At 34.4% G+C, this 12,412-nt stretch overlaps 1 protein-coding gene and 2 long non-coding RNA genes across 11 annotated transcripts in view; 2 read left to right on the top strand and 1 right to left on the bottom strand.

Annotated features, from left to right (window-relative positions):
* The window catches only part of LOC146997267 (uncharacterized), a 247,059-nt gene extending 237,004 nt beyond the window's left edge, over positions 1 to 10,055 (top strand). The window contains exon 2 of the long non-coding RNA XR_015040981.1: positions 8,570 to 10,055. This is a non-coding gene — a long non-coding RNA (uncharacterized LOC146997267). The remainder of the gene's footprint in view (positions 1 to 8,569) is intronic.
* LOC146997265 (cullin-5-like) overlaps positions 1 to 12,412 on the bottom strand; it is a 201,600-nt gene that overhangs the window by 176,838 nt on the left and 12,350 nt on the right. For 4 of the 8 annotated variants that reach the window (XM_085816273.1, XM_085816278.1, XM_085816280.1 and 1 more), the window contains one exon: positions 10,435 to 10,471. The exons of the other annotated variants lie outside the window; for them this stretch is intronic. In XM_085816273.1, coding sequence (XP_085672399.1) covers positions 10,435 to 10,471 — 37 coding nt within the window. The remainder of the gene's footprint in view (positions 1 to 10,434; positions 10,472 to 12,412) is intronic. 8 annotated transcript variants of the gene reach the window in all.
* Positions 1 to 12,412, top strand: part of LOC146997266 (uncharacterized) — a 261,762-nt gene that overhangs the window by 247,691 nt on the left and 1,659 nt on the right. The gene's annotated exons all lie outside the window — the stretch shown is intronic.

The following is a 12,412-nucleotide window of genomic DNA, read 5'->3' as shown; positions in this document are numbered from 1 at the left end:
ATATGAACCTTTAAACAATAGGATTTCTTTTGAAGCACAGCGGCATGACAATGATCAATAATCTTAGCATCACTAAGAATAATTTTCTGGGTTCTCATACTGAAATTTTCCCAGAGTATTAAAAGTTGTAAATGAAAACGTAAGCATATTATAAAGGAAAATGTAGCCGAAAAATGCTGTGACTGCTATTTAACTCTAAAGAGGGGTTATCAAAGAGAAAATGAGAATTAATATTGATTAAAATTGCATTTTAGGTAATTATTACTGATTATAATAGACTGCAATGTTTGAATATGAATTCTTTGAATATTTTTTTAAAAAATTATGATTGCGAAAATAGAAAAATAGTTTCTTGGATTGATTCCTTTCTCACAGAAGCCAGATGAATTCTGTTTTACTTAATGAAAACTAAAATTTATTTGCATATTAATCTGTCCTCTATGAGCACTTTATTTCAGTGATCTCTATTAATCTGCCATTTGTTTTTCTTAATTTAAATGCTTCAAGAATAATTAGAAAAGGACCTAATTCTCTTCTTGCCTTTAAATTCTTCATTTGTAAAACTGCATTTTCAGCTATAATCATGTGAAATAATTCTCTAAATATAATTCAGTGCAGAAAAAATAAGATATATAAACAGCTTGCAAATGGGATCACCACTTAGATTCTGTTTTAGAAATATGATGAAGCTTACGAAAAATCTAGGAAGCGAAGTAATTCCGTACAATATCTTATAATTTTTTATCAATGATCAACCTGTAAATATAATTTATCGACATGCAAATATAATTTAATAATTTAATGTGTACGTATATGTTACCGTGAAACACCGAAATTGGAGGATATCGACTTTCACCGGAGAATGACAACATTTACCACATACATCGGTGAAAGATCGAATATTGCATTACATTCTTGTACATTCGGACCCTCACCGGTGTTATGTCGACAATCACAGATATGCTCTGGTGTAGGTCGAAAAGAGAGTTCATAAGAAGTCATAATAGTTTAAGTTGTTGCAATAAATAAGATTTGAGTCACATAATTTAGTAAGCTTTTTATTACTATTATTTTATTTTCTCATTTAGAACGCACTGTATAATTAAGTAAGTTTTTAACTTCTATTATTTTCCTTTCTCATTTTCAATGTACTGTGTGTTTTAAGTTCTTATTTTAAGTCTCAAGTGCTTTTTTTCGTGACTGAATTACGGAGAAGAAATATATTCTTATATGTTCAACATTCACCGGTGAAAGTCGACATTCTCCAGATTTCGGTATTTCACCATAACATATGTTCTACATGTAAATATTATAATATATATATGCATGTATATGTGAGGAGAAGGTTCATTAGCGTCTGAGTGGTAAAGCCGCTAAACAGTGATAGTTCGGTCCGGAGTTCGCATTCCAGTGAACGGAATGGCTGTATGGGCGTTTACGCTCCCCGGGCAAAGCGATTAGAAATACGATTTGTATGCGATTGAAATGCGATATTAATGTGCAAAATTGATATAATTTTGAATATTTGTTTCACCTGTTCATTCGTGCTTTCCCAGTGCTCGGGTACCTTGGCAAGGTCGGGGGGCTCCCTCTCCAAGGAGGGTCGAAAGCCTGAGCAAAAGTGCCTACTACTTACTGACTTGGTGTGAACCCCAGGGTACCAGGTCGGTCTACAGACCCAGTGCATCTTATTTAGTTAAGCGTTGAATAACTCTACCTACATCAAAATGAGTTCTAAAGACATTCTCAAAGAAGGACAGGCATATATTGCCACCTTAGAGACAATATTGACAAATTCTGGCATATTCTGGCATAAACAAGGCAGTAGCCGCTGATATTCGACATCAATTTCAATTGATGTTCAACCTTCTAACTGAACAGTGTGTCGAGATGGCACACATGGAAGGACAAATTCATCAAACGCCAAACATTAAAGACTCTTATGCGGACGTACTTAAACGTCCAGCTCGTGACCGATCCAAAACATGGAGAAAACCAGATAAACAACATGTCACTATTTTATACCCCACAAATGAAGGGGATAAACCAGACAACATCAAAAAGAAGCTCTTAAAAACTATTGATCCCACAAAGCTCCACATTGGAGTGAAAAGACTTAAAAATGAGGCAAAAGGTGGTCTCTTAATAGAGACCAATAAAGCGGAAGACATAGAGACGCTAGAAAATGAAATAAATACTGTACCAGAACTTAAAAAGGACCTACAAATTGTTCGTCCTACACGTAGGCTTCCTAAAATTATAATATATGATATTCCAAGGGACTTGACTAAGGAAGAACTTAAGGAAGCCATTTTAGCCCAAAACGAAGGCATCGATGGTGATGGCCTACAGGTTAAATTTCCTATCAAGCATAAGAACAGAAATCATTGGGTTTGTGAAACCTCACCGGAGGTTTTCAAACACTTACTAAGTTACGCAAACTGTGCGTTAATTGGGAACGTTTCAATTTAAGAGAATACATCAGACCAACGCAGTGTTTTAAATGCTGCCAATACCGACATATTTCTAAACAATGCCAAACAGAAGAGGCATGTGGACATTGTGGAGAAGTGGGACATTCCCACAAAAATTGTGACAATAACTACCAAAGATGTATTCATTGTGCAGAAAGAAATGCGAATAGTGATAAGCACCTTGACGAGCAGCACTCAAGTTTCTCAAAAGACTGTCCTAGCAGACAGCTAGAAATTGAAGATCTTCGAAGAAAAATCAATTATGGCTAGAGAACTTATTCAAAATATAAAAGCGTTGCAAATTAATTTAGCGAGATCACATGTCGCAACAGCACAACTAAAGACTTGTATCTTTGAATACGACTTGATTTTTATTCAAGAACCATACTGTATCAATGACAAGCCGTCTGGCTTTCCGACTCAAACATTTTTTCTCCAAATGACCACCCCAAAACAGCCACAGTGGTGGTTAACCCACGACTTACGGTTCTGAATACTTACGCTTCTTCTACTTTAAATGTTATTACATTAAAGATTGAACATAGGACAATAACCATTTTTAACTGTTATACTCAACCTATAACGGACTTAACAGATTTAACTACTCTGTTAAACTTAGCTGAACGTTACTTTGACGATCAACATGATCTTCTTCTCCTTGGCGACTTAAACGCGAAAAGTGTGCTCTGGGGCTCCCCCTTCAAGGATCCCAGAAAACGCACACTTAGAGAATTCTTAACAATGCATAGACTGGCTGTTGAAAACGATCCGGATGGTCCCCCTACCTACAACTGCACAAGGGGAAAGAGCTGGATTGATATTACAGCTTCCAGATCAATCTCTTCCACGTCTTTCATTCATAATTGGAAAGTTATGGACTGTATCACTTTAAGTGATCATTGTTATATCTCTTTTGAAATTACGTATCAACATTCTAGCTCAACTCAAAGAGTCAAATATAAACTTACACAAATGGATTGGCTCTTACTGAAGGCAAAAATTGGTCACTTTTTTGGTTCAATGGAATCTTACTTGCCTAAAGATACAGTTGATCTTAATCAACTTATAATTAAGTGGACTCAGAAAATACAGGAATACTGTGACTTGGCAACCCACGCCAAGGGAAAATATGTTAAAACTCAACACAAAGGTGTCCCTTGGTGGACCCCGGAACTCTCAATATTACGAAAAAGAATCCTCGCTTTGAGAAAGCGTTATCACAAATGTATTCATGATGACGAACTAAGGGCACACTATAAGCAAGTCTACGAAAAAGACCTTGCTCTCTATAAAAGAAAGCTTATGCAAGCCAAAAGAACAACCTGGAAAAGATATCTGGAGCGTCTAAGTCCTAGTTCACCCTTCGGGGTACACTATGACATTGCTAAGGGGACTATGCAATCCCCTCTACAATTAAAAGCGTTACTCAAACCAGATAAAACCAAGACTTCCACAATAGAAGAAACTATACGTTTCCTAATGGATTACCACTTTCCTAAAGATATAATCAGCGAAGACACGGAGTTTCATACGACAATTCGTAACAACTTAAGGAATCCATATAATTCAATAAATGATGTTCCATTTACGATTCCAGAAGTGGAAAATGCTATCAAATCCCTCAATCCAGGCAAAGCACCTGGAATGGACAATATATCTAAAGAAATTATAGCTGAAGTTTTCTATGCTAACCCACAATTACAAGTAGCGTTACTTAATGAACTCTTCCGTCGAGGAATATTTCCTAACTGCTGGAAGACAGCGAAATTAGTATTATTCTCAAAAGAAGGAAAAAATGGTGAGCTTCCTGATGCTTACCGCCCTATTTGCTTGCTTAACGCATGGAGTAAAGTCTATGATAAATTAATCACTAACAGATTGACTTATTTCTTAGTATCGAATTCCAAATTAAGTGAACAACAATATGGCTTCACGGCGGGAAAATGCTCAGCAGATGCCATCAAGGACAACATAGTCTCACAAATAGAAGCAAACCGACGTAATAATAATTACACCAACGTTATCTCTTTGGATATCAAGAGTGCATTCAACAATATTTGGTGGCCGTTCCTACTACAGGAACTCCGCAATCTGGGATGTCCTCTAAATATTTATAAAGTTATTGAAAGTTTATTGGATAATAGACATATAATCTATGAAATAAATAATGTTCAATACTCCATAAAACAAGAAAAAGGATGTGTACAAGGATCCAACTCTGGACCACTATTCTGGAATATAGTAATGAATATAGCTTTAAAACTCGAATTTGAAGATGGAATCCACATCCAAGCTTATGCGGACGACGTTTCACTCCTAGTAACAGGATCTATGCATATGCAAATTCAAACCAAGGCAAAGTTGGCGCTTCAAAAACTATCAGAATGGGCACTCAAGTGCAAACTTCAATTCTCTCCCGAAAAGTCAAAGTCTATGTTTATAGCAATCAAAAAGCGTGGTGCAGCCTATTCAGCACCGACAATAAAGATGAACGATCATACCATTAAGCAACAAAAATCCATTCAATATCTTGGAATAGTCATAGATGAATGCCTTACCTGGCTACCTCATCTAGATTATATTAAATCTAAAGTTTGTAAAATAATGAACAATCTTCTTAGATTACTTGGGATGCCCAAACCAGTTCTGAAAGAACTTTATAAACGTGCAATAGAGCGTACCATAGTATACACATGTCCTGCCTGGTGGTACCCACCTACGGTAAAAATGCGAAACAAAACAAACTCTATACAACGCATAGCACTTCTTGCAATGACCAAAAGCTATAAGACTGCCCCTACTGCAGCTCTTCAAGTGATTGCTGGAATTATGCCGCTTGATCTTAAATTGGACATGGAAAGCATCATCCAACGTACCAAACGAGGATGGACTGACTTTAAATATGAGGACTTAGAACTTTCACGGGATCAGATTGAATTCCCAGTACCTAAATGGCATTCTCATCCAGCTCATATTCAAGTCTTCGGATGGGACAACAAGCCTCCAATCAATAAAGGTTTAGAAATTTATACGGACGGTTCAAAAAGTGAAGACGGCACTGGAGCTGGCTTCTGTTCCTTCATGAATGGAGTTTGTCACGATCAATTTATGTTTAAACTGGATAAGACTAGTACAGTATATCAAGCTGAAACTTTAGCATTAAAGTCGGCATTACTATGGTTAAAATCACACCCCAGTCCTGCGCATATATATTCGGATAGCCAGGCTGTTTTAAAGTCTATCCATAAATACAATATCTATAATCAGAACATTATCGCCATAAAGAAATTACTGGCTTTTACAAAAGCAAAGCTTCATTGGATAAGAGGACACCAAGGCACTGCCGGCAATGAAAAAGCCGACGAGCTAGCCAAACAAGGGATTTACTCGAACACGTACCTAGACTGCAAGATCCCTATGAGTAATAGCATCAGGACGACAAACGTTCACACTTCTACCGAATGTTTCGGAGAAACGGCATTTCAGTGATTTTTTTTAAATCAAGTTATCACTAATCACGGAGCCTTTCCGATTTATATTAACAGATTCAAACTAAAGGAATCTACATGCAAGTGTCAATGTGGTAGTGAATCCGCAGATGCACTTCATATGATTATAGACTGTTCCAGTGTATCAACAAAACGTAGAGAAATTTTCAAACAAAATATAACTTTAGAAACTCTAAAACAACTAATTAAGAACGACAAGGGACGATCTTTGTTATCAAGTTTTATGGAATACATATACCATAATGAATCAGATCTGTACTTATAAATTGATTGTATTATATAATATTATTGTACTTATATTGGAATACTCATATCACAATGAATTAGATCTGTACTTGTAAATTCAATCGTATCATGTAATATCTTTGTACTTTTATTTGCCATGTTATTAATCATTTAATTATTGTAATACTTAATATTGATTCTTTACTTTGTTCTTCCTATCATTCTATGTTGCATTGTATAACTCAATTTATGTTCAAAAAATAATTTGTTTTGTAAATATAAAAACATGCTATGTAATGTATTTTTTCAATAAAGACGTTGGCGAGGCCAACACATCTCCTAGTCAGAAGACCTCAAAATTCTAACTAGGTCTTTCAAAAATTCTAATTGGCATTATTTGATCTTTGAGCTCTTGCTCCAAAATTGAAAATTTCCTTAGCCTATTGGCTCTGGTGATACTTCTGCTTAAGAAGTGCGGACCAGACAATCCATTTTCATGTTGTATGGGCGTTTACGTGGTTTTCCCCATGTATAACGCATATACGATCCAGTTTTGCTTAGAAAGTCCTCTACAGAGGCATCCTTACCCTTAGGCAGATAGCCGTCAAGTGCTTTGCTATATTTAAATAAACCACAACAAACCATATAAGTAATTTAAAAATCGCTTTATTTTATATATGCTTATAAAATGTATATATATATGTGTGTGTATGCGTAATTAAAAATTTTCTAATTGCTTCAGAACCTAACATTTATATTGATATTATATACATATACATACATTAATGAACATTGTATATTTAAGATTTTTTTCTTTGATATTTTATACCTGGTAGAGACATTAGGTATTTTTTTCCGGAATCAGGCAAAATGAAAATTAACAGAGCCTTCGCCGGGAATCGAACCACGGACCTCTGACAATACCGGCTCAGCGTGCAGAACCACTACACCATGAAGGGATGCTAGGAAGGCACGAGAAATACCTTACATACTCCCCTTTTGAAAGGGCGACTGAGGTTTTTAGGGGACCCAATCGCCAAATCCTGGGCGCAGAGAATCCTCATGAAACACCCTTTTAGTTCGGGCGCCACTTTAGAGACATTAGGTATTTTTTTCTGGAAGCAGGCAAGATGAAAAATTAACAACGCCTTTGCTGGGAATCGAACCACGGACCTCTGACAATACCGGCTCAGCATGCAGAACCACTATACCACGAAGGGATGCTAGGAAGGCGGGAGAAATACCTTATAACCTTGTTCTTTATTTTGTTGCATTTATTTATGCCTATATACATACATATAAAAAAAAACATAATAATAGGCTAAAAATTAAAAGCAAAATTTTTAAACCCGTCCTGCACTATAGATATGTGTGTATTGGACGGCAGAATTTAGGGAAGTTGAAATTTTTGGAATTTGGGAAAGCACCGAGTGTCAAAATTAAGGGATGAGAAGTATTTATGATTTAGGGAAAGCACTGGGATCCAAAGTTTAGGCATGGTTAAAATTTAGAACTTACAAAAGCGCTTTGCAGCAGAATTTAGGACCTGTAGAGGCGATACCAGGCGGTTTCAAGCGCCAGCCCTAGATAAAGCCTTAAGTATATATGTGGGAGTTTATTTATTCAGGACTCATATTAGTTTGAAGCATGTGCAAGAAATAAACGTAGGTATAGTAAAAAACTAAACTATTACAATTCAGGCTTAATTCAGAACGCTATAGGAGCAAGACAAAATTTAGCGAAACCACTTGGGTTTCGTTGCCAATCTTGTGATACATAGACAATAACGTATAACACACGCTATTAAGTTAGGCTAAAATTATCATTACTGATTCTAAGGCATTTTAAATTAATGTAGCAGACTGCGCTGCTCCCTGACCTTCTAATTTGACCCAGTTTATTAATTTTCGCAGACTGTTATTATTACAGAAATTTTATAAAAACTAAGCTTGAACTTTCGATTATGTCGAAAAGAGTTTCCAATTCTGGAGTTACAAAAGGGATCTACAAAGCGAAACCATGTTTAGAAGTCCATTAAACAAAATGTGGAATTGCTGCAAAAAATGCATACAGGCATATTCGTCTTAAAATTATGTGAGGAGTATGGCATTGGAAAGTCCACTGTATATGACACAAGAAAAAAGAAAAAGGAACTTTTTGAATTTTTTGTGGGAGCATCTTAAACAACTTGCATTGAACGAAATGTTTAATAAAGTAAACAAATATTAAGCTTTCTTTTGTAAATTTTGATACCCTTTAGATCATAATTGTTCTTTATTTCATAAATTACAATTTCATAATTTTAATTGTATAATTTCTGCATGCCATCTTACCAGATTTAAATTGATGATCTATTATTAGGGGGACCAAAAAGTAATGTCGTTTCTACGCATGTCGACAACAACGATAGACAACAACATGCTAAGGGCAGAAGTGGACGCAAATCAATGTCAAAAAATCGAGGAACTGTCAAACACTCTTGACCAACCTTGGTCGACCAAAAACATTTAAAGCAGAATGGAAAAATAAGCAAAGCAGGTGTTTGAGTCCCCCATAATCTGTCCGAAGAGAACAAGGCCAACCTATCCATCACACGCAATGTATTGCTTCAACGGCACCATACAGAACCATTTTTTGATCGCTTGATTAGTGGAGACAGAAAAATAAGTCCTATATGATAATCCAAAACTCAAAAGGCAGTTTTAATAGGGGTTACAAAGGGTTTACATCCCGAAAAGGCACTTCTGGGTATTTGGTGGAGTATTCGTGGAATTGTTCATTTTGAATTGCTGAAATCTGGAAAAACTGTTAATGTAGACCTTTATTCTGAACAATTGGATCTAGTGAACCAATCTTTAATTGGAAAATATCCGGCGATTGTCAACGGAAAAGGCGTCATTCTGCAACACGACTGTGCAAGACGAACACTGGAAAAACATAATGAATTGGGGTGGGAGGTACTGCCTCACCCACCATATTCGCCCGATATCGCACCCTCGGATTTCCATTTATTCCAATCCCTACAACATTTTCTTAGTAACAAAAAATTTCAAAATTTTGATGATGTCCAAAATGCCATCTTGAGATATTTTACTCAAAAACCAATTGATTTTTATTGATCTGGGATTGAAATCTGCATACTAGATGGCAAAAGGTTGCTGATAACGAGGGTGATTATATTATTGCTTAAAAATAAAAACTTGTTACAAATTTATTTGTTTGAATTTAATGTAAGAAAGCAACATTACTTTACAGCCCCCCACAGGATTTGGAAATATCCCAAATCCGGAATCGGCTAGTGCGGATTTCGAACTTTGTACTGTATTTATTAATACTATATGAAGAGATACTTTTTTAAATTATAAAAAATATTGCTTAAATTTTTAATGCATTTTATTCTCACTTTTTTGAAGTGTTTGTAAGAGTAAATTTTTAATTTTGCAATGTTATTGTCTGTTATTTTACTTCAATATTTATAATTAAATTTTATATACAACAAAATTTATTTTGTAGATTTCAAAATTGTGCATCATATACATATTTAATACTTCTAAATATGTCAAACAATACATAAAAAGTATTATAAATTAAACATGCTTATCTTCTACTACAGAAATGTTTAACAGCAACAAAATTTAATTATAAGATTTTTCTTTTCTTTCATGTTTGCAGCAAATGCAAGAAATAAAAATAATTCTGAAGATGTTTTTTATGTTGAAAGGTATCTAGTGGCATTAACTGCATAAGATACTTTTAAGCAAGTTGTAGCTTATATTTAAAAGAGTCGCTGATATTATCATCCAAGCCTCATATTTTCAAACTACAGTAAATTTTTTTATAAACATGAGGTTTAGAATAATCACTTTCCTAAAAATCAAATAATGACACAAACATCAAGTTCTTAGGAGCCTGAATTAATCAGAATCACAGAAATTCAGTGGTTATGTAGAAATTATCCACAGCAGGACAACTCAGAAAGTTCTGGGGACAAGTAAAACATGCACCAAAAATTTTGGAATCATTTGCCATGATCTTTATTAAATAAATTTAAGATGATTTCTGAAAATAAAAATTCAACTTTTTTTAAAATTAAATACTGGAAAGCACTTTCCTGTTTTCTCACATGTGCTTAAAATTCTAATTTAGAATGCAGTTGTCAAGAACTGAATTTATTGCCTATGAAAAAATATTTCATTTTCAGATTAGATATAAAAGAATTTTTTTACCTCAGTAGTACATAGAGACTTCAAACTGCAAAATGTCCTGCAAAAAAGAAATAAAAATGCATTTCAATAGTCAGTACATAACAGAATATGCTATACAATATTTACATATAAGTTGCTTCAAAGGACTAAACTGGGAAGTAAATTTCTTCTGAAATTTAAGATGAATATGAAGAAGGTATACAATAAATAATTATGAAACTAAATTGAAGACCTTTAACTAAGAATTTAAACATGCTGCTAATTAATGTATACAGAATCATAGCCTTTAGTGCAGTAATAAGGAATAGCAAATGTAATAAACAGTAACTCTTTAATCAACACTAAGAAAACTGCTGAAACTGAACATAAAACACTAAGTTAATAATTTCAGAAACAGTTACAAAAAAATAATTGTTTAAAATCTTTGCATATAACAACATAACACTGTTGGGCATAATAACAATTCAGCCTTTTAGGGCATAGTACATGCAGCAGAAAAGGTTTGAGATGGCACACAATTTGCTCTCAGTTCAGTTTTATATCCCTTTGGCCAGTGAAGGCAAACTCATTAGTCAACAGAGTCAATTATCAACAGTTCAGCACTGTATTTATTAATACTTGTATTCTCTTTTCAAGTATCTTCTTCCATTCATTCTCTGCATATGTCCAAACCATCTTATACCTTTCTCAACACTACATCTTTTTTCGCTCCACAACACTCCCTAAAATTAACTCAATATTTCAGTTTTTAAGTCTTAGTTAAACTATATATATATGTCGAATAAAACTTGATATTATACTTAATAACGATACTATTTTATTGATAAAAGAGAATTGCAATATATTGAAAAACTTGAATCGCAATAATGACTAACAAAACACTAATGTAAACAATGGCCTTGCATCTTCTTGAAAAGTTTGCATTTTGTATGTTGTTTTTCATTTTAAGCCTTATTACAAGTTTTCATGAATAAGATGACTTCTCTATTTACTCTTGACAAAAAGTTCATGCTTGAAAATTATTGATCGTATGAATATGTAGACTCGAATAAGAAAAACATCAAACGTTAGTTTTTTAAGCTGATTACATGAGTCGGGAATAATATTATTCCACATGTTTTCCTTCTCCAGATTACTTGTGCTGTGAACTAAGCACACATTTATTTTTCTCCAATGTTTCTACATCAGCACTTAAAATGTTCAAATTTCAAGTTTCATAATTTTTTTTTTTTTTTTTAAATTCAGCAATTGATTTCAGAGTTGCCAATGTGAATATTAAACAGAGAAATGCAATTCCGTTGCACTAGTATTAAGAGGTTTTTTAACAAAGGCTAATGTTGCTTTGCTGATTCAGAATTCCTGAAACCTGCTGAGAAAAACTTCTGTCATAAAACTTGTTTTGAAATGGCAAATGTCAATATTAGATCTATTTTCTTGAGAATGTTTCAACAGGCTTGGAAAGTGAACCAAAGTTTCTGTTTCAAAAATCTTGAGCAGAAAGAGATAATTTGCTTTCAAATGAAATAACTTCTTCCAACATCAGAAAAATTGTGTTTCCTCTTCCCTATAGGAGGTTCGAATCCCGCGAACGGGCTGGCTGCATGGGCGTTTTCGTGGTTTTCCCCATGTGTAACGTGTTAAAAATGAGCCAGTTTCCCTTAGAAAGTCCTCCACGAAGGCATCCCTCCTCTTAGGCAGATAGCCCTCGAGGCTTTGCCATAATCACACACACACACCTCTTCCCTATAGTTTTTTGATTAAGCTGATTTAGATGAGATGTAACGTCTACCATAAAATAAAATTTTTGGATCTACTGATCATTCATTAGTTCTGGATTATAAACACTCATTTCAAGGAGTAATGCTTTAACTTCTGTTAATAAGGATGCAAAACATTTCAAAACATTTCCTCTTGATAACCAACGCACTTTATTATTCAGCAGAAGATCTGAGTACTCGCTCTCCATTTCAACTAAAAATTCTTTAAACTGGCGATGATT

This window comes from Stegodyphus dumicola, chromosome 5 (assembly GCF_044657685.1).
Source record: "Stegodyphus dumicola isolate Sdum_Otavi_A_Nest chromosome 5, ASM4465768v1".
NCBI classification, from domain to species: Eukaryota; Metazoa; Arthropoda; class Arachnida; order Araneae; family Eresidae; genus Stegodyphus; species Stegodyphus dumicola.
This window is presented reverse-complemented; position numbering and strand designations above follow the sequence as displayed.